This window comes from Gallus gallus, chromosome 9 (genome assembly GCF_016699485.2).
Source record: "Gallus gallus isolate bGalGal1 chromosome 9, bGalGal1.mat.broiler.GRCg7b, whole genome shotgun sequence".
Classification (NCBI taxonomy): domain Eukaryota; kingdom Metazoa; phylum Chordata; class Aves; order Galliformes; family Phasianidae; genus Gallus; species Gallus gallus.
In genome coordinates, this window is record NC_052540.1 from 6232139 (window position 1) to 6255757 (window position 23619).

The following is a 23619-nucleotide window of genomic DNA, read 5'->3' on the forward strand; positions in this document are numbered from 1 at the left end:
TCCCTTGTAATTCAAGTTGGTCTCATAAAATATGTTACTTCGTCCTATAGATTCAACATATAGGTTCAAGATGGAAACTCTCAACAAATAAGTGTTTTTAGATTTCTATAAGTAAATTCCAAAAGGAGAAAGCAAATAAATAATGTAGAAGTAACATAGGAAACCAGGATCTTCAGACCTCTGTTTTCCAGCTCAGATTGAGCAGGAAGCTGGAGGTCATGGCTTTCACATACATGGCTTTCCACTGGTTCAAACTAATTGGACAGAACTCAAATGTAGTTTGTCCACATTTCTACTACTTACAACACTCCCTGAAAGGTGAAGATATTCCAACATCACACCTGTATCTGCAGTCCTGCACAGAAGGATTTCAGGATCCTGGCAGATGAAAAACTTAGCGTGTCCACAGTTCAGTTCTGCTAGCAATGGGTTAGCCAAGCCCAGAAATGGGCCTGCTCCTACGAACAACTGTAATGAAAAGAAATCCTTGTTCTACTATGCCAGCCACAAATAAATCAACAATTTCACAGCATAACATAGTTGGTATCAGTGACTGTGCAACTGGTGACGTCCACAATGCATGTCTACTTCACATCATACTCTCAAGAGGAATTAGAGCACTATGTATAAAACAATGGTCCTTAATACAAAGGGATATAGGAATCTATGGTGACATGAACTATAAGAAATAGAAGAAAACTGTCAGTTGTTTTGGATGTTCATACAAAGAAACAATGAAAAATAAAGTCAGCAAAACATTAATATGGCAGTTTCTGGCAGCACCTGGATTTCAGCTTCTGTGTTCTGGAAACCAATTTAATCAAAACAACCTCCATTCTTTTTGGAGGGCTTATTTATGCAAATAGATCATAGAACTTGGTAAACATTTTAATAGCTGCAGCAGCTGATGCCAGGCTTTGCTTTACCCGGGTAGCTTGGTTTTGTTTTGTTCCATCTCTAAACAAGGCCTGATGGAATACTTAACTCAACAGGATCCACATCCTTTTAATTCCCATGAATTAGATGCAGTTATAATTTATCTATAAATTAAGCAAAACTCCATGCCTCAAAATAATGCCACAGGTACCTCTGTGGTGATTAAAGAGTCACTTCCAAAAGTGTACAACAAAATTCAGGCCACGTGCCTTAGAACTGTCCACATTTTGTTATAGGAGAAGCAGTAAACTTGCCAAATTGATTTTCTCAGTGAAGAGTGAACAGGTAGAAGCATTTTGCAATTAAAAGCACTCATTAGTTTCCCAGGTATGTATAAACCAGTTACTTGTGTCTCTGTGAATATTTTTTCTTTCTTATAGAATATGAACATTGTGCTCATTATAAGACCGCAATTTCAGGTGAAGTTGCCTTTTACTGTGCATTTATTTGCCTTGCATTTAAACTCGTTTGGGTATCCACGTCTCTGCAGTCACAACAACGACAACAGCAGCTGTGCTCTGTGCCTAGAAGTTAATTCCTTAAGTTCCAGTACGTGGAACAAGGTGTGACTTCAGATGACAGCAGAGAATCCAGAATCCTTCAGAGGCTTGAGGCACATGCAGTCAGTGCAGGGGCTTCAGGATTTTATGGCTGTGCAACTAATATTCAGGGAGGAAAAGGACACTTAAACTTTAAACATCAATGGTAAATACCTGGTGGTGACAGAAGCAAGAACAGCCTTCCTTGAGTTTTACTTATACCCCATAGCAAGGCTAAAAGAACAGATGGAAACACAGCACTACTTAGTGTTGCATTTGGTAAAACCCAACAGAAATGCTGTTCTCTAGAGCTTTGTCCCCACTGTAGTACATTCCTTATTTGCTCTCATTTACCTGCAGCTGGGTGGTGTTCTGCTTTGTGCCAGATGCTTATTTTAAACACTGCCTGTGAAACACTGCAGTTCTTCTCTTGAAGGAACCACTGCAATCTAAATAAAGAAAAGGGGCAGTGAGGCCATTCATTTTGGCCACTGCATGCTGTATCATGGCCTGTATTCACATGGCTCTGTATCTACAGAGAACATTTCCTAAGGAATCATTTTTTAAAATATTTTTTTGAATCAAGCAAACAAAGGATTTCTACTTCATGATCACCAGACGTTCCCTCGTGAGATAAACAAACGAATAAAGACCCTAAATTCTTTTAAGCATGCAGAATTAAAACCACTGTGAGGTTTATAAACTAACGTGTTTTTGAAAATCAGCACTGCGGAGCCAAGCAGTCTGGCTTCCCCTTTGAATATCACTCCCAGTCTCAACTAGACACCGTTTTTTCGTTTAAGTTTCTCCAAACATTCACCTAGCTGCACTTTGCCAGCGTGTTTTTCCAAATTAGAAAAACTTCTGCAGAAACCATCTGCTTGACATTGCTTACATATAATAAAATATCACTCAATACAATGTATTGGAAATGTCTGGGGGTCTTTGCATGGGAACCAAAATCAGCAGCGCTGACACAGGCAGATCTCCCACTGATGTCAGTGGGAACTGTACCTGAACGAGCACTGCTGGATCTGATACAAATTTTGCTGCATACTGATTGCTGCTGAGTGACACGAGAACATATGGTTATAGTTTAATAATACCAACTGTAAAGGAGATGAGGAGGAATTTTTTTTGGCATCTTGGGTCTGCTGCTTTTTTATAACTATCAGAAACACTCAAATGGTTCATACAAATCTGCCTCCATAAGAGCTTTTCCCAGCTTCAAGTGAACACCGAGAAATGACTGGGAAGTTTGAATCTATCTCAATAGAAACAGTTTCAGTGAATTTGTTGAGATAAAAACATGGAATGCCAGAAGACTATACATAAAGTCTAACATTAAGTGTTGCAGTTTCTCTACAGATTGTATTATATTACCTCTGGATGAGAATGCAGACATTTCAGTATATTTTCCTTGCTCCAATCTGAAGAACAAATAAAGCCTTCATAGTACCAGCTTTGTCAGACCAGCAGGGACATGCATATATCAGCTGCTATTCTAAAGGACAACAGCTTGTCAAACTGGACTCCAAATTTAGGTGTTAGGAAATTACAGCTTTGCTAAGTCAAAAAGGTAAGTCCTACAAATGGTCACTGAGGTTACAGCTCCTGTGAATTGCGATCTTGACAGCAACACCTCTAGGTGGATAAATCCAGCTCCCTCCTCTACAACACCTGCAGAACAATAAAGAAGGGCAATGTTTGGAAAATAACGAAGAGAAGCTGACCACATATCCACAGTCTTAACCACGACTTTAAGGTAAGGGACTCCGTATCTTCAATACTTCCTAGGAAGGGGGCATATTAAAGATCAAATGGTAGATGAAATAATTCCTATTGCAATGCACTGATTAGGATTTACCCATCACAAAGATCACAACTTTGTTACAGCTCCTACTACATGCCTTCTTTCTTTAAATTACACACACAAAAAAAGATACATGTATTTTGCTATAAATAGTTTCTATTACTCTTTGTATATCAGCCAAAAGGAAAACTTCCAGATCATGACTAGAAAAGCATTGTTCCTCTTGCACAGAGGCAAGGACATAAAAGCTGAAAGTCACTGCACCTACTGCCCAAGTTCCTTTGTGTGATGAAAGCTGAAGTGGTTTTAAATTAAAACTAGAAACAAGAGAGCTCTTAAAGCAAATGTGGTAGTAGTACAGCATTATAACAAGCAGTCATCCTCTCTGTTAGATCTGTCAGAGGGTGGACTTCTTGGTAGGTATGATATCTTGCCACAGCCAGGCTTCCAGGAGAGAAAGACTGAAAAGTTTCAACTGCATTATAATTTAGCATTTGACCTCTGTTTTTTGGGAGAAAGCCAATGCATCAGCACCTTATAAATTATTGCTCAAGTCACTCCAGAAGCAGACAACTGACAGTGTTTGCATTCCAGTAACATGAGCCTTGAGAACTGATGTGAGGAGCTGGAATTCTGCAAATCAGAGAGCAGACTCTGTTCTGGTAGTTTTTCTGAGGAGGTATTCTGATTTAGCCTCACTGCTTGTCTCAGTCTTAGCTAAACTGACAGACACTCTGGCTTCCCTACAGCCTTCTTGGAAGAGAATCTATTTGGAAAGGTAAGTTTAGCACGAACACTGGCACTTCTCCCTGGCATAGCCTCCTCTATAACATTTCTGTGGACTAAGAAAACTAAACCCAGAAGATGATGAACCTCCCAGAACAGGCCCCTAACCCAATGTGAGGAGGTGTATCTACCATTCACAGTATCACAAAGAACAGCAGTAAAAGAATCAAGCTAGTACTCTTGGATGACAGTTACACATCTGGAAAAAAAAGTGTTTGGAAGTTCAAGTAAGGATATTTGGTATAGAGAAAGAGGTACCATCTGGAATCGCAATCCTATTGTAAAATAACTGGGTTAATTAACATACAAAGGCACCATTCATTTTCTCACAGTATCAGTTCCCACATTACTGTCACATTAAAAAGCTGCTATCTTGGGCCAAGCTAAAGAACAGAGGATAAGAACAATTCCACTGTTACACCACTGTAGTTATCCACAGGAACCTGAAGCCCAGTTACAGACACTAAAACATTAATTTTAGGAAATGCTTGCCTAAAATGGATTTTAGTGGTGGAAAAATAAGGTGTACCATGACTACTCCACCATTCCTGAACATCTGCTTACCTGGCTTATGAAAGATCACCTGACATTGCTCTTTCATTTTGGATGAGTTGTTATACATTTACATCACCTTCTTCTTTTGTACCTAGTAAGACAAAAGGTTCAAATTACAAGCAAAGCAAATGGGAAAAATATGCAATCTAGACCACGGCTGTAATTTCTTCCCCTTTGCAAAGCTAAAGAAAGAAATACGGCATGTACTTCTCATCCTAAGTGAAAGCAAACCCAAATGTAAATCAGTGCTGAAATAGTCATCAACATGCATTATTAAGCCCAGGAGAAGCAAACCTTTATTTCATTTTTGACATCGTTACATTACCTTGCTCTTGCTACTCCCATGCTCGCTCACATTGCAGTATTTTTACCTCAGATTTCTCTTTTCAGATTGAATTTGTAATTGGGGTGACCAAGAGCAAGACAACCATCTCCATGTCAGTGTATTTGCCTGTATTGCACACACAGTCAAATGTCAAGCTACCACAACCACTGCATCTCAGAGTGCAATTTAGCACATAACTGAGGCATTGGTTAGAAGAGCCTGGCTAGAAACACATTAAAAGCATAAGACTTGAGTATAACCATATTCAAAGCAAGTGACATAAATCAGGAACAGGACAGTACATTGCCTACAGTATCATCATCTTCACTCGCACACGAACCCAAAGAAACAATTCCAAAACAGTCTTGGACACAAACACTCACAAAGCTGCAGGAGGAGCTGAAGTTCAACTGTATGCAGAGTTGAAGTTCATCAAAGACGACATGAGTTTTATTTTGGACAGTAGACTTTATTAGAAATTTTCTCTTCATTCGTCAGTAAATTCACATTAAAATATGCTGAAGGCAGCTCAGTCTAAACATTTGACATCCTGCCATAGCAACAACTTCCAGTTTAAAAACTAGATAACTGATGAGGCTGATAATTTGAAACATGTAAGAAATGCAAATAGAAAGCAGCATCTTAAAAATGGGATGAGCCTGAAAAATTAATAACATTTCAGGTGAAGTTGGGAAAAAAATAAAACAAACACAACAAAATCAGTAACCCCAAGATGGGAAACAGTTACATGAGAACTCCACAGATTCTAAACAGATAAATAAACATTATAGCCACACATACATTAAGAAGAGAACCAAGTATTTAGAGTTCATACCACATAAAAATTATAAATTTCTTCAAAAAAAAAAAAGTGACAAGCTGTCTAAAATATGAGTATCCTGAATTCTTGGGGTAGTGAGCACTTTGCTATAGACTGCAGAACTTCGGAGGGACTAGATTTGGTCTTGAAAGCAATGGACTGCATCTCACCATGCCAAAAAATTGACCTTTCAGACACATCTATCAGATTTTTCCTTTCATGCTTTTAAATCACACGTTCTTCTAGACAATCTGCTTGCTTCTTTGTTTTGTTTCTTTTTTCCTCCTCCCCTGTGTCAGAGCTTTTAGGTGTTACAGGCTGATAATTCTGGGTGCAGAACACTGAAAGCTCTTAACAACTCTGGATACCAAAGTTCAGATTTAAGCATTTTTCAAGTTCTCCTTTGCTAACTGATTATAGTGGGGTAGGGTATAGAAGAGAGAAAGAAAGGAAGGAAGAAAAACAACACACACGTTATTGAAGAATGCTCTGTCCTGCTTGACAGGGGATCTTGCAGGTCAGATTTTCTATTGGCATTTACTAGAGGCATCAACAATAAACCAATATATGACAGCTTAGGATAATGGCTTTCAGGACTGTAAACACAACTGGCAACAGATAACACATGAATCTTGATCAAATCAATGTTTTCACATTCTTTAGTAGTCCCCCACAGTGATCTGCTTTCACTGATTCAGAAAAAAATATATATATTAAAAATTAAATAACACTTAAGTGTCCATCACGAAAATTTATACTTTGCTGTAAACAATTTCCTGCTATTTGCATTGATGTAGTCCGATGTGAGGCCGGAGAGTTCCAGACATCTTACTGATATTGTAAATAATTTTTCAGAGACAGAGGCAAAGGTAGAATTTCTATGTCATGCAGGCGGTCTCTGCCAAGAGCAAAACGAATTGATCTTCGGCACAAGTCCATTAAAGGCAGGGGTTCCGCTGGAAAAAAAATAGATAGAGTTAATTTCTCAGCATCTCCACTTACAGTCTGTCTTATTATTAACATAGATTCTGTATCGTGTTAGGCAGTAGTGAAGCTAGCAATGGCACTGTGAAAAACCTGTCAACCATAAGGTAACTGAGAACTTCCATACAAGCGAGGAGATAATGCTGCACATTTCACCCGTGACATCTGACCACAATTCCAGACTGAGCTTCCTCAGCTATAAGGCTTAAAATAACACAGAACCACTTTTCACACTTCCAAAGTTGCAGCATAACAAGTTACTACATTTCCAGTTTTCTAATAAGACAAAGAGCTTCTGCTCTGTAACACCACATTCCGTATGTTGTGTTAACAGGAACTAAACTGGCAACTTCTGACCCCTGCATACCAACTCCTTCTGTGCCTTAGGAACTGGAAACAGTACTTAAGGGTAACCAGACTTCTCAGCAAACACTGCTTTTCCTGTGACACTCTCTTAGCTCTTCTTTCAAAAAGGACCCTCAAAAATCCATAGGGAATTTAACCCATACCCTATTAATAAATGAGGGGAGGAGCATTCAGCAGACAGGAAGCCACTGTGTTTGCTCTCATACAGACACACATAACCTCAAAACACAAAAACAACAACTGAAATTCCTGATGGACAGATGTTAAGACTGGAGACCCAAACAGTGATGACAGCATCTCTAACCATCTTAACTCTATCTTCTTCCTATCCTGATGTGCAAGTTACAGGGAACTGCAGAAAGGTCACAGCACTTTCTTTCTATAGTAATGTGAATGACCTCAGTAACTGTGGGATTTGCAATGGAAATTGTTTTGCAGCAGAAATAGGAATAAAGCTGTAAAGGTAGGCTATGCCCATCTTCAAGAACAACTTTAACCAGATGTACTTGGCTGCACACATTGCTCTAAAATATAAAAGCTCTAAAGACTACAGGAAGCTTTCTGTGTTTACGGGATAAAAACAGCAGTATTTATATTAATGCTCCCAAAATGTGAGAAAAAAATCTGTTATGCCTATATACCGGTGCGAGCCTTTTATGAACTTGACACGTTTTCTTACAAGGCCTCGCAATTGTTCAGCTCTCAACAGTTTTGTCAGGAGCTCTTATGTGTCCCACATACGTTGGTTTACACATCTAAAAGTTAATCTATCAATCCTTCAGTTGCTATCATTTTAAAATCTACTCGAAAACAAAATACCAGGCTTAAGGATTGGTTATATATACTAAAATTGACACACCACTGACTTCATGGATTTTTTTGTCACTTATCCCAGCACCACATTTGATTTGTAGAGTCCACAGTTCATTATGGCGTTTCAAAAAACTGTCCAGGGAAAAAGCCTACAAAGCATTCTGTGGTGTGCTGAAAGCCTAAAAAGCATATTTAGCTTTAAAACCACTCCTGTGACTCAGATATGAAGTCCATTTCTTCTCACAATCCATTTCCACTTCATATAGAATTTTGACTATTGAAAGATTTTTTTAGAGAGAACCCACACATTATAGAAATAAAGTAACATTTTTGATACATTTGTGATCTTAGATTTAACTTCTAAGTATCAGAATTATGAATATTGATGCTTCAGGGATGAAGTTACAAAATTCATTAACCAGGGTTAGTAAGTTGGAGCAAAAATAGCTCGTGAGTTCCAGGACACGGAGTACAACACACATCACAGGTCTTACACCATAAACAACAATTTTCCGAGAATCTTCCCCAATCCCTGAGGGTCCCATAAAGAAGATATAAAATGAAGACTAAGAGTGTTTTAAGCCATTAACTGATCACATGGTCTCCTTTTCTCCTAGACAAAGGAATATGCAAAATGCAGCCATCTGTGCAGCTGGAAACAGAATTAATTCTAAACTTTACAACACGGTTTAAGGGAAGGTTAAAATATTTTTCGAGTTTGAACTGCTAAGTGAGCCTCTTTTTTTCCTCACTGCTACAGGGAATTCTGAAAGGCTACAGAAATTGTCCCCACGTGTCTGCAGCAGCTGCTGAATCACGCATACAGAACGTGTTCTGCAACTCGAAAATTTAACTACATTATCTTTATTTTCCTTTCTATGAAACAGCAGTTCAAACAAACAAACAAAGAACCTACAGGTTTGTCCTACACAAACAGAAGCGATATTTTCTGGGTTGCTGGCTGTAAGAGTCTGCAGAAAATTTGTAATAACAGAATTTTAAGTAAAAACTTGCAGCTGTGAATAGTCCTACATGACCAAAAGTTAAATTCAGGAGAATAAATCATATTATGTTTCCAAATAGTTTATGTAACTATAAAGCTGTTTAAAATTAAAAAGTTTTAGGCAGCCTAACTCAACAGAGGGACAGTGAAACATTTGCTATGTGCCTCTGTCCAAATACTCGCCCACATCGCATTGTTCTTAAGTATTTCACAAATGAAGATCATTTGGAGAAAGGTTTGGGTTTTAGGAAGCATCAGTTAGATCCTGAAAATTGGGCCAATTTCAGGTGGTGGACTTTGTATACATTGAGAAGGCAGGAGAGGTTGTGCATAAAGACTCAAAGACTGAACACAACTGCCTTTACCCCATGCTCCACAGCAGTGGGGAGTGCATCCCGGCTTCAGCAGCTGGGCAGGACCCTCAGCAGCACCAAGCCCCAAAGCCACGTGGACAGACAGCTGGGGACACTTCCTCAGCACCCAGGACTGAAAGGATCCCAGCACGGCCCCTGCCTCAGAAACTGGCAGGGCAAAGGCCAGAGTACAACTGCCCTGCAGCACAGATGTAAGTGGTAATTTCAGACATGTTGTCAGGTTCACCAGGTGCTGTTTGCTGGTGTCCCAGCTGAGTGCTAAGCCCAGGATCTGCCATAACTGCACTCTGGTGCCGACAATTCATCAACTGCGTCACTTCCTCTGCTGGAGCCTGGTGAGAGGGAGCTGGGCTGACATCAGCACTGCTGGTGGGGAACTGGATGGTGGCAAGGAGGTTGTTCATCACTGGCTCTAACAGCAGGACCACACACATGCAAACACCAAAACTGCCTTAGGTTTTCATGGAAGTTCAGTTAGAGATAAAACCATGGAAAGGAAAAGCTCAACCGTCTCGAGCATACACTGCTGTGCACTCACCTAAAACACACACACAGACCACATGTATCCAAAATACTCAACAGTGCAAATGACAAGAGAATATTCCAACATGCAAGAGATAGCAAAATGGATACCCTGAAGCCACATGGTAATCTGTAAATGTGGCTACTGAAATATGTCTTTCTACATGTTTACCTTCGAAAAACTGTTGAGTATGAGGATATTAACTGATAGGTGTGCCTAGCAAGGGCAGAAAACAATTATTCAAATCCAAGTATTTAATAAACCATTAGGTTTGCTTTTTATCCTAACTCTAAACAAATGCTTTATTTCTAGAATAGCCCAAAATGGAATTAAATTGGAGCAATTCAAACTTCCAGAAAGAAGGAATACCCAGCCCTTTCAGTGAAGGTATGTGCACTCCAGTAACGCTCTATCCATTAGAAAAAGGAGGAATGAATTGCTGAGCTGAAATACAAAATTGTAAAGAAAACACAATTCACAAGAATGGCTCTTTGTACTGAATTCCCAACCAGGCTAAGAAACTGAGTGAGATATTCCAGCACATGGCAGCAAGCTTTGCACAGGAAGTTTAGTTTCCTTTCAGGCTCCAGCAGAACTTCAAGAAGAAAAATCAGCCCTAGCTTAGCTGGTAAACTCCAGGTCTGACTTCCTCCAAATTGCTGTCCCATTTCTGAATGCATCTACAGGAATCTTCCCATTTATGGGTTAGTATGAAACTTCTTTACCTAAAGGTAGATTCACAGAGATGTCACATCACAGAAGGATACATTTCAACAGCAAAAAAATGGTGAAAAAAATATCACTACTCAGCTTAGTTCCCGTATCTCCCAGGAGTTCACAAGAAGTTCCATTTAAAGGAGGGTATGGGGCACTGCCAGCGCTGGCACAGAGCTGCGTGCCACCAAGAGGTGCCCCAGGCAGCAGACACCACCACAAGCCATGCCAGCTGCACATACATGTGTACATTCTAACAGCATACTTTATAACTGTGACCCATGAAGTTCTCCTGAGCATTTTCCCAATAAATATGCATCTGCAATAGCAATTCACACATCATTGCAGGCTGCAAGTTCATTTAGTGCTGGCAACCTGCGGTTACTTAACAATCTGGCACTCCAACAAGAATGCCTCATCTTTGTAAACAGGCTTTTATCGTCAAGATACTGAAGTCATCTAACATCCAATAACATTAATGTTATTAACTGCCACATTACATAATGCTCGTACAAAAGAACAGCTTTCAGCACAAGGCAGTTACTTGCCAAACGACAGTAATCATTTTCTGAAAGAAATTTTTAAACCTAGAGCAACCCATAATGTTTGCAGTTTTCATTAATCTGTGAAGTACATTTTTATCTTACTTTGTAAAATACCAATTGTCTGGGGGGAAAAAAAGCAATATTAAAGCTGGTTGGAAAATGAGGTTTTTCTGAGAACCATCGTCACAAAAATTTAAGAATTTTTAGGAGATGTTTTGATGCCCACCTGAACCACCAAACCATCTGATACCTTGGTACTTGTGGCCGTAAAAGATTAACAAACATTAACATTGGTCCTGTTCCCAAATGTATTGTATACCCCTTCGCCAGAGGAATCAGGTGCAGCCACACTGCCTCAAGAACAAAGAAAGAACCTCTGCAAAAGCCTGCTGCACCAAGGCGTGGAAACTGAGGAGATGCACAATGCCCCTGCTTGGACCTTAACCTAGGCATAATGGTTTCTGTTTGCTACATACTTGTTGGATACTGACCAACTCCCCCTTCTGTCCTCACGTCCACCAGGAATTCCACATCAATCAGGCCCCAGATCAGAACCACTCCATCCCCATCTCAGCCTCTCCAAGCTCCATTACTACCTGATGCCTGCCTGCCTGTGCTGCTGGGTGGCCCTCAGCCCCATCAGGGCACCAAGTCCTCCATGCCTCAGACCACAGCACTCCTTTTTAATCTTTTTCTTAAATTTTTCCTCTTATTCCAGATACTAAAACACCTGTGAAACGGTAACATGACCCAAGTATTTCCATTAGGGTGAATTAGGGTATACAGGAATTTGTAATTACCCTTGAATTATCACATACAATAAACATACAGATATAAGTAAGGCAGTAGTTTGCCTTCCAACCATTCTGCCAGAGCTTAATTATTGTTTTAATTTTACAGAGTACAGGCCAAATTCTTTCTCCCACATAATACAATACATAAATACACCCCCTTTGACATATTTATGACTTCCCTGATGCAACTGATGGAAAATTTGACTTGTGTTCTTTAAATGGCACATTCTAGAGAAAGGAAATTGCAAATAATATTTTAAAGAACACGGGCTATGACTGGTCATAAAAAATACTAATAAATCTCCTAGCAGTAATGAAAATTCAGTGAAAGCACAACAGGATAAAAGAAATTACTTATCTATTTTTCCCACAGATGTCTGTGAGCTCTGCAGTCTAACCCAGCAAGCCACGTAAACAGAATACCTCAGAACACCACCTTTTAGTCACAGCTCCAGAGATTCAGGAGAACAACACTTCCATGAAGTCTGCAATTCAAAAGGGCACACCAAAGCACGTGGTCACACTTCTCCCAGACACAACTGCCCAAAGCAGCAAGCTGTCAGGGGCAGAACACACATCCTGCAGCCCCACCACCATCCCTTTGCTGCCCTGCAGGGCTTTCATGCACAGATGCAAGCCATCCTGTTCCCCTCTGCAAAACGTGGCAGGTGGCAGAAGGGGAGGTTTTGTCATCAGCTGATAGGCAGCATCTCCAGCAATTGTCTTCCAGGACAAATAAAACCTTCTGTAGCACTGCATCAGCACCTTACTTTTAGCAGACTGGGCAGGAAAAAAAAAAAAAGGAAAACTATAAATATAATGTCAGCACTCCTCCCCCTGTGTGTTTCTCCAAAAATCTGGTACTTGAAATTAAATATTTTAAAGAGGAAAGGAAGGCAAAGAAGCTTGGAGAGAGAAATGACTCTGTGTTAAACTTCTGCCCTCGTTGCTTGCATGCCATGTGCTGGGCCAGGGGAATCGTTTTATGCAAACCTTCAGCTTCTAAGCGTAAAACACAGTTATACAATGTTTAAAGCTTTAGTCAGGCAACCTTTAGCAGAATTAACCTCAAAGAGCAGCAATGAACGAGCAGATATTCTGCAGTATCATTTGTTTTCAGCTTATGCTCTCCAGATGTGCTTTTTTGATAGGAAAGGAGAACAGAATGAAAAAGAATCCCCTCAAATTTCCAAAAGCTAGCAGCCTCTTGTTAGAAGGCTGATAAAGAAAGGGTCATTTGACTGTAAGTACACATCTCCTTGTAATCTCTTCTTCACATTTCACTGCTTGCAATCTGCTACGAGGAAGACAAGAGAGGACAAGTCATCAGAAAGCACCAGAGCACATGCCCAAATCCAGTGAATTCAATACAAGCTTTGCAATTATTCCTAAAGGTTTCAATTTAGCAAGCCTAAGCACAGGCCACATGCATGTTGCTTACAGGAGTTTTTCCCTAAAAAAGTAATATGCCTGTCTACAGTTGTAGGAAGGCTATATAGAGAGAGAATCACATTAAATATTTCAATAACCCTCTTTAGAAAGCTCAAATGTTCTCCACAAATACTGACGTAGTGTTGGTCCATGCAAGTGGTAAGCAGAGACTGATAACACAGTGTCTGTCATACTAATGAAAGGATGCTGATAAACAGTAGGTAAACGCCTTGTCCAGAGACTTCACAGAAAGTCTAAGTCCTGAGGTGAGCCTTAGATGGTCTTAGATGCTCTAAGATGGTCTTAGAGCAAACCTGTCCATCAACCCCACAGAATTAAGTAACCAGAGCCAGTTCACAGTTCTCCCCTCTCCTTACCCTAAAAGAAAGGAAAACAAATGTCTTGGCCCAGGGATTGTTCTCTTCCCCAGCCTGAACTGGAAGCAAAGGGAGTTAAAAAACAAGACAACAAACCAAGATGAAGCTGTTTACTGCGTGACTCAACCTAAGAGTTTTCCTACCCGATCTATAAATAAAAAAAATGATTGCTCATACAGAACAATGTCCACAGGTCTGGGACAAATCAGCACAACAGGTCCTGCAGATGTAAGAAGAGAGTTGCAAGATAATTTGTGGTTTAACAGCACTGATTGTCAGAGCTGGTCATAGTAGCTTCAACATCACCAGGCTACTTCTCAGAAACTCAGCAATCTCACTCACAACTTGAGGGAACACCTATAAAGACTAGCAGTCTAACTGAGGGCAAAGGTTATCTTGAACTCTTATAGAAGCAGACTTTCAAGGAGTAAGCTGCTGTATCACCAGCTACATTTTTAATATCATTACAGTGATTCAAAAGCAAATGTTTAACCACGCCCCAGGATTTTTTTAGCTCATCATCATGACTTCAATGAGCATCTATCTTAAGTATTTAAACACAGTTCTTACCATCCAGGTAGGTTTATGATCCACCTTAATAAAGGCAATAGGTGAACTGAAGCACACTTACAACATAAGGTAATATGAAATCTGGCTCAGAGCCCAAATCTGGGATAAATCTACAAATAAATGCACTGACAACACACATGGGACCTTTCCAGAACACCTTCATTTTCTGAATTAGGAAAGGTAATTCAAATGCACACATGCTTTATAATAATTCCATTTACAGTAATAAAAATTAAAGGTATGATTCATTTTTGAAAATATTTTAACACACTACTCATCCACCTCATGGATTACTAGCACTGCTCTGTTACTCAGAAGCTCTAAAATAAATCCAGATAATGACAAATTTTACCAGCAAATGAATGCAGCAAAGCTCAGCAGTACACTGTTTTTGTATGCTCTGAGAGGGGGAGAGGGAGAACCATGGCCACTTCTCTTCTGAAAGAGGAAGCATACATATGATTTCATTCCCTGAAGTTATCAGGAAAACACAAATAGGAAGAATGGAAAGATTTGCTTTCTGAACTAGATTTGTTTGCTCTTCTCCTACCCTCAAATACTTCCACAAACCAGCTCCTCGCTTTGCTCTGAACACTGGATGAAGGTAAATTGAGACAGTTACTTCACTGATGATCTAACTGTTCTGTAGTAGAAAAGACACCTAACATAAACACATACTGTTTTAAACCACATACACACACACACACACACACACACACACACACAAAAAGTGCTTGTACAAGAGATGAGGCTAAGCTACAGGAATGGGCTCCTTAGATCCTCCCAGTTCAGCTTCCTCAAGCTGAACATGTTGGGAATGAGAATCTGGCACAGATTAATGCACACTTTATAGATTCTACTCTCAGCACATTTATCACCATTAAATTCAGTTTGTGCATACCAGGCCATAAAGATGGAACTTAAAATATATCAAGGTGTGAGAAGATTAAAGCTTGGATGAGAATTTCACTGAGTTTTCAGGGAGTTATGAATAGATTTATAGGCAAAGTAGCAACTGAGAAAGTTGATGGAAAGTTCAGGTTTCAAGGATGAACCACGGCAGACAGCTCCTGTAACAGGCAGTCACACGGTGCAAACAATATGCAACACGACTACTGAAATATGCTGAACATTTCTTCCATTTTCTCTCTCCATGAAACATGCTTCATAAACGGGCACATAAAACACCCCTGCACAAGGACCTGCCTATAACAACTCCTATGGTTGTGAACAAGTTTTTATTGTTCTGAGGAAAGAAATTCAGAGTGTTTTTAGGCAAATCTTTGCCCATCCCTCAATTCACTAGTACATTTCCTGTCCTAACAGCATAACAGCACATGACAGAGTTTCTTGGTGCAAAACCTCATCGCACAGATTAGAATATTCTAATGTTCAAAATCCTAAATTTTCATTGTTGTTCTTAAGCACACTTTATTTTTTAGGTTAATCTCCTGAAGTACGCTTGTTTGAGAGAGGGAGTAAAAATGCGTGCATGAGAGAAAGGCGTACAGAAAGACAAAGCATCACAAATACATGCTGAACCCATCTGACTGTCTGACTTCTCTGTCTGCCCTTCTCCCACTGGCCTACTCTACCTACCTGTTACATTTTTTATTACCTCCTTGTTGTGTGGGACGATGTGTTAAGCTGTCATCTTGCACTCTGGAGCCTCGCGGGAATTTCTAAATGCGATCACACTAAACCGGTACGTGTTCATTCAAGATTTCCAAGGCTTACAGCTCGTATATTCTCATCTGGAACCTACCACAGTAGTTTTCTACATGGGTTTTTCATATTATACTAGATAATAAAGTTACTTACTCTAGCTGGCAATGAAATGGAATTAAAGCATCTTCTGTATCCCACTGTCGCTTTCTTCATAGCTTTGCCATAGTTAACAGAAGTGATGACCGGTGACAGAACTGATGACTGTCCTGCTTAAATTTATAAAAACTGTGTTGAGCTGTTCAGAGACAATGAATATTTTACTACACTCCTTGTATCACTGCTACATGACACTTTCTCAATTGCTTCAATTTAACTTACCTGGAGGCTCCAACATAGGCAGATTTCCTCAAACCAAGCAAAAAACTAGTGCAGTGCATCATTTAAATTTTAATGCAATTGTATACACGCTAATGAGCTCTGGGGGAGATCTGCGAACAACAGACCTGATTTGGCACTTCGTTACTCTACTTCTCATATTAATAGAATTACATTGGAATAAATCTGGAGCAATGAAATTGCAAATTAGGCTCAATACATGATTTTGATCCTCTTATTTCATTACTATTTATATTTACATTTCTTGAAAGGGACTTTTTTTCCTTAAGTAACATAATCTCTATCAGCACAAAATGGGTACTAGAAATGATCTGAATGATTTTCATACTGAACATATGATTTGTTGTTGTTCCCTTCATGCAAACACAGCTGATGCTCTCTGAAGACATTTCTAAAGCACTCTGATACCCCAAGTCAAACACACAGGGCTGTCTTTACTCACCATTGCTCAGCTCTTCTTATCACAAGCTCCTGTAACCATGCTTCAACCTTGGGAAAGTTCTGCCTGAAATTTCACACTGCTGTGCTGCTGCCTACAACTGGCACTCCTGTATTGAAAACGGTCATTTTGTGAGAAAAAAAAGCATGGAGAGCTGATTCCCCCATTATGTATTCCTACAGCAGCTCCAGGTTATGTGTTATCACACTCTGAGCCTTTAAAGCACCAACACAAAGTCTACTGAAGGAGAAGGGATAGGTGAGGGGGATATCACAGAATCACAAAATCCCCTGAGGTGGAAAGGACCCACAGGGACTATCAGGTTCAAATCCTGGCTCCAGGACCACCTGAAACCAAGTCCTGTGTCTGAGAGCAGTGTCCAAACGCCCCTTGAACTCCATGCCCAGTGTCCTGGAATCTGTTCTGTGCCCATCATCCTCTGGCGCAGAACCTCTCCCTGACCCCACCTGGCTCTCCTCCCCAGCACAGCTCCATGCCGTTCCCTCAGGCCCTGTCACTGTCACACAGAGCAGAGCTCAGCACTGCCCATCCACTCCCTGTGAGCAGCTGCAGCTGTGAGGGCTCCCCTCAGCTCCTCTGCCTTGGGCCTAACTACGCAAGGGAACTCAACCACTCCTCATACCTCTTGCCCTCCAGACCCTTCCCCATCTTTGTGGCCCTCCTTTGGATATTCTGCTTTATATCCCTATATTGTAGCACCCAAAACTGCACAGCACACAGAAGGTGAGGCTGAGCAGATCACCTGGTAAGAGTGATTTGCTACTGATGTGACTTCTGGTGTTCCTGAGCATGTCAAAGGATCCAGCATGAGGACAAACATTAAATCTCAAGAAAAATCTCTTGGTTTTCACATGGGATGTGAGCCTGATAGACAAGTAGAATTTTGCTCACACTGAATTTTTCTCCCCCTTCAGGGCAGCACTGCTGGGCAAAGCTTTCCCACACTTGATCCCTCTGCAGCCTGAGTGAAGAAGCCCTCTCTGAGGTGTCTCCACTGGCCTGAATGGCTGAAGAGAAGATGCAGCTGTGGTGGGAAGCTGTTGTCGTTCTACATACATCCATCACTCTATTCCTTACAGCACAAAGCCTAATGCCATTTGAGAACTAGGCTGGCAGCAGCATACCAGCTGTTGGTACCATACCAGCGTACCAGGACACTTCCCTGTCCTCCTCTAGGTCACCAGCTCCAGCTAACGCAGTTTCTTTGGACCTCTCAGATGACATGTAAGGACGCATCCCCTGAGAGTGCTAGCTTGCTGTTCCAGAGAATAAAAACACAAAGAGAAGGACAGCAAAAAGAGTCCAGTGCTTTTTGTCTGGGTCCTCTCCTCCATTCACACTTCCCAGCTTCATGTTTGATCCTTCTGTCCTCGTGCTATCCACCCACGGTCTTATGACCACCATCTGCACAAGATGTAATTGATGTCAAACAAGATGAGGAAAAAACTGGTATGGCTGACATAGCGAGCAGTGTGGCTGCACTCTGGGAGGAACAATGAAACACTGTGAAGGGTCAGCATTTATTGCTTCTTCCTGATTCACTGTCAAACAAGCTTCATCAGTAAATATCCCTTCCAGCCCCCCCACCCCTAGCCACCAGCTTGCTGATGGAACTGCAAAGGTGAGCATCATTTGGTCAGCAGAGAAGCTATTGTGAACAAAGATCTACCTAGATCTTCAGCTCCCAAGTCAATCTTTAAGGCTGGCAATTAAGAAAAACATTGCATCTGGGGACAAAGCAAAGCTGAGCAATTCACACATTTGATGTACTTCTGTATCCCATCATCCCACTAACGCTGCCAATTTCAAACACAAATAAATAAGGAAAGGAAGAGAGCATGCACTAAAATTCTTCAAAATTTTCTACATGTTTACATTTTCAAAGCTTCCCGAAGAGATTTAGGTAGTAGTCTGAAGCATTTGGCTTAAAACTCTATGTGTATGGATATATATATATTTATATTTACACATATGACACATAAAGGAGGGATGAACACCAGTGAAAAAGCTGATTCACCCTCTCCTTCCAACATAAAAATAAGTATGCATGTGCAGGAATTAAGCTGCAACTGGGAAAATGCCATCATTAACACACAGCAAAAAATACTTCTAGTATTCTACAATTTGAGCGGCTGTATACTAATTTCTTAGTACAAAAACATCAGCTGAATTCAACATGATTTTAGCAACAAGAGGATATATTCTCTTATCTGGGGACTGGTAAATGTGAAGGTTACAGTTTTCAAGAGTAAGTTGATCTATACCAGCCAATACTTCGATACTTCAATAAACGACTTGAATCATTGCAGTGCCAAGCAGGGAGCAGGGCTTAGTAAAGACAAGAAAGCCGCTTCCAGACCAAAAGAAGACATGACTTTTTTTCTTTTTTTTTTTTTTTGGTCATCTTTTTCTTTGCTATTTTATTAACAGTTCGGGATATGTAAATTTCAAAATTAAAAATTAATAAATTGTATCAGGAAAACAGCATGTATGTGTGTGCGTGTTTGTTTTTCATTAGTGGAATGTCAGTTTGCTGCTGAACTACCATTACGTTTTAACAGAATATGGACACAGACTCCTTTACTACCAGCTTCACATTGTGAACACTATTTTTTATCAGTTTATGTAAGTTAAAAAAGACGAGACACAAATGTCAGTCCAATTTTACACTCGTGGTATGTATAAACATATATATGTATTTTTTTATAATAATAACTTCACTATGACTGCTTTCTTTTCAACCACATTTTCAGGCCTAATAAACCATTTAAGTATATCTTATCATCTGTCTCCTTGCCTTCCTTCTCTGCTCTCTCAGAGCAAACTGTTATTCAGTGAAGTTAGGTTTAACAACAAAAGACCCTTCTAGCCATGGGTACATAAACATCAACATGGTATATTTGGCTTTTTTTTTTGGTCTAAAACCTAGGTGATAATGGTGCAGGAGACAAAATGCTAAGCTATCAAAACAAATTCTTCAGCACAGTATTTAATCCAGAGTACAAAACCCCAAAATATTAAAAACAGATTGAGAATTACACACAGCCCAAAAGAATGCTTCCCACTAAATTCCTTCTCCTTTGTGTCAACTCAGCCTTTTTCACTCCATCAGCATTCTCAGGAAAGCCAGAGGGAATTTTGCCAGGGTAAATACTGCTAAATAGCGTCCCTTATCCACGGATATGTGGTCTTTTCTCCCCTTGCCAAGTCTTTTCTAATGTCAATCGGCCTGTAAAATTAAGTGGATATACTGTTTTTCTACCTAAGTACTCACAGTTTTGAGATAAACACTAATCCCTCAGGCGTAAGAACATGCCCATGTCATTGTGATGTCTCAGATATTTCTACACTAATTAAGTCAATCATGCACACAACAACTGAGTAAAAATTTGGAAATGTGACATTTCCAGAGTCATTCTTTTTATGGGTGGAAACAGCCACCTAGACCAGACTTCCTGGGAAGCGTTCACTTTAAGATGTTCTCTAAACCCATCACATTACTGAATTACCTACTTTGGCTATGCTTGTACTCCTTTCTCTGGGAGCAGAAGTCAAGGCCTTGTGCTTGCTTTTGGGCTTTTTTAACTGGAGTCAAAAGCCCCAAGCCCAGAGAAGCCCACAAACAGTTGGGGCAAGAAAACTTAAGAGCTCAGGATTACATTATCCACTCATGCTCATCTCCCAAAGCACTGATAATTTTTGCATCTCCTTGTCCTTTCCATGTTTATCAGAAAAACTTATTCAAAAAGCAGAATTAATGAGCAAGGGTAGATGTCTCCCATTGCAGCTGCAACAATATCAAAGCACACATGTGAAGATTTCAGCCACTGCAGCGATGAGAAGCAGACTGACTGAATCCTTCCAAAGCATCTTCCAACTCAAGAGGCAACAAGGAGGGCAGGGCAGTGACCACCCTGCCTGCTTGCCAGGAGCTCAGAAGTTGGCTCCATGTACATGCTGCTCAGTACAACCATGCCACTATCAATGGAGCAGGCACCTGTCACCTGCACCTCCTGGTTTCCTCTGCAGAAATTCCCAGGGCTGCAGGCAGGCTGTGCTCATCCCTGCCTCGGAAGGTTGGGACTGTGGAGACTGAGCACAACGCTACTAGTTCACAAAAGACAAGAGCTGCTCAGGGCTGGTAAGCACTGCATCAAGACCTGAGAAAAAGATCAGCAAAGGAAAAAGTAAAAGCTTCTTCCCTCTCCCCATGCTTCATTATCAATGTGAATTACACAGATATTCTCAGCTATTAATGACTTAAATTCATAGGTTGATACAATGCACATAATACTTCAAATGAAATATATTTTTTTTAATGCTTTAATTTTATTCACAGAAGCATAATCAGAATTCTGGGTTTGTGTATTCAGGGCCTTGGTACTGAATGAAATATGCACAGTTTCTAAGATAACTTCCCAGCTTAGTAAAAGCAGGCAATGCTTTCGTATTATGTCCCGTATTGATGTACCTTCCTAAGACAAAAGGAGGACTATACATTATTCATCACCGCCTTTCACTTGTTTGGTAACATCAATTAAAATTGGGCTTCCAGGGCATCATTTCCTTTGAAACATCAAAGCCACGTGACAGCTGTTCAAGACTGGGCCCCTCTCCTCCCCATACAGCCCTGAACAGAAGCTGCACACTCAAGCAAAAGCAAACTTCATAGAAAGAAACTTGTATCATTGCCTGAAGATCTCAGCACAACCCGAAGACATTCCCAATAAAAACACTTCATCTGGTCGCTTCTTAGATGCATGATATCTTCAAAAAGCTGGTTGTGTATAATATGCCTTATTTCATCAAATTCATGCTTGGGGTGATCCATGTGGATTTAGCAATTACTACTGACAGTAAAGGTCACACAATTTTGCCTGTTCCAAAACTGTCTGTTCCTCTTCTGTGCTCAGTAGTCACAGCAGGACCAAATCCTTGCTTTCAGATATGTAGAGCTCAATTAATTTTATGTGTATTTTTCCTCGGGGATTTTGTCCAGCTTTGATGAAAGATTCAGCTCAGTCCCTTCAAACAAGTGTATCTTACAAAAATTGCCTTAGCATTGAGGCTGCTCAATATCCGAATTAAATCTCTCTTACATGGAATAGCTTCCTTTTGGGAAGCACTTTACAGTGATACACAGGTTACAAAAAACATTTTCAAGGAGCTCTGCAATGAGAATGTTCCCAAGTAATAAAGCATTAGCTAAAGCTCTGCCACAAATATAGGAAGTTCAAAAGGCTGAGCTGTCTGCTCGTCATGAAACACGAACAGAGAACAGACCAAAGTCGTCTTCACGTACAATTTCCATCCTCTGGTGAATACCATATCCTTTTTAAACACTTGCTCTGAAAAATCTGCTTCTGCACACATTCCCTTTCTAAAAACCATCCAACTTTTTATCTTGCTTTAAAGCTTGCTTAGCTTTGTAATGGCAAGATGACTCCAGTTGTTCTCACTAAAACACAGATCCATGTGCATGTTTTTCAGGTCTCATCGTGACGCATCCCTTCGCCAAGCTACCAGGCCTAAACCATGGCACTGACCACAGAAATTCTGATCAAACCTGCGGCTCAGGGTTCCTCCTAAAACAAATGCATGAGAGGGGGAAGGTGAGGGGCAGTATGGTTTATCAGCTGTAACAAAACCTTTACAGAAAAAGGACCTTAGAGTGAGCATCCCATGCATTTCTATCAGATAAGTCAGATTCCAAAGCACAGTGACCTCCGGAGGCAGACAGCTCCCAGCAGACCTGCCCTTCAGTGCTGTTCTTCCAAGCAGCTGCTGCTGCCTCGTTTCCTGAGCAGCCCCTTCACAGTTTAAGTTCTTGTTTTCTACATTTGTTATCCCAGACAAAGTGAAGTTTCAAAGAAAATGAAGGCAAACATTACCACTCAGGAAGTCACAAAAGGGCAATCTCATGTTTATTTTGAGTTGAAATGCAGCCACACCTGCCATGCTTTTCATTTTCCACTGTTTCTAGACATAGATCTTACGCAAAATGACACATGAGGAACACAACAGTTAGAACAAGCGCTACAAACATACTGCTGCTCTGTGGGTAAATCTGTGGCCACACAGACCAAACTTGCAATAAATTTATAGCCCACCACTAAAAACCTTAGCACTGATGTGCAAAGTGATTGTATTTGTTTGCACACAGTAATCTAGGGACCACAAAAAGGGGAATTAGAAGGAATGGCATGGAACACAAGAAGTAAGCAAACCAGAAGTTCTCAGATTGCTTTGACTCTTTCTGGAACCCCTGGAAAATACTCCTCACTCTGTGCAAGTCACGCTGCAGGCACAACATAGTGGATAGACTTCCACCAGCAGGTTATCAGTGAAGCTGTGTCTGCCATTGCCTTAGAACAGGTCTGTGGGAAACTCTGCTCAAAAGAAGGTAACACCTCTGATGCTGGAAATTCAGTATTTTTGGAAAATGTAACAACTATGATGTCATCTCTACATCTACCATTTGCTAAATGTATCACTTTGGAAACCTGAAATGCATCCGGTAAGAGCAAAATAGCACTGTTCATGTAATGCCAGAATACTTTCAATCCCATGCAAGCCTTCCATTTTTGCTTTCAGAAACAAGAAGTTAGGTTTCTATTTACACCTTCATGACTTCACTCTGTCCAGCAGAAAAAGGCAATTCATTATAGCTCAGCTACGAGCCCTCTGCAGTGCAGGAGCCGCGGTCAGCAGCAGCGCCAGCCGCCTTTGTTCAGCCGCTGTGGCTCCGTTCCCAACACGGCCAGCCAAGTCCAGCAGGTTAAGAGCCCAAGCTGCATTTTTCACAGGGACGTGGTCTGTGATGCAAA

The 23619-nt window shown here is 40.6% G+C and overlaps 1 protein-coding gene across 7 annotated transcripts in view; it reads right to left on the reverse strand.

The window, feature by feature from the left end:
* Positions 1 to 5402: 5402 nt before the first annotated feature.
* The window catches only part of SPSB4 (splA/ryanodine receptor domain and SOCS box containing 4), a 151519-nt gene continuing 133302 nt past the window's right edge, over positions 5403 to 23619 (reverse strand). For 4 of the 7 annotated variants that reach the window (XM_040705805.2, XM_025153621.3, XM_040705803.2 and 1 more), the window contains one exon: positions 5403 to 6730. In XM_040705805.2, coding sequence (XP_040561739.1) covers positions 6603 to 6730 — 128 coding nt within the window. In that variant the 3' untranslated portion in view covers positions 5403 to 6602. The other 3 variants (XR_005862188.2, XR_005862187.2, XM_040705807.2) reach the window with 3 other exon arrangements.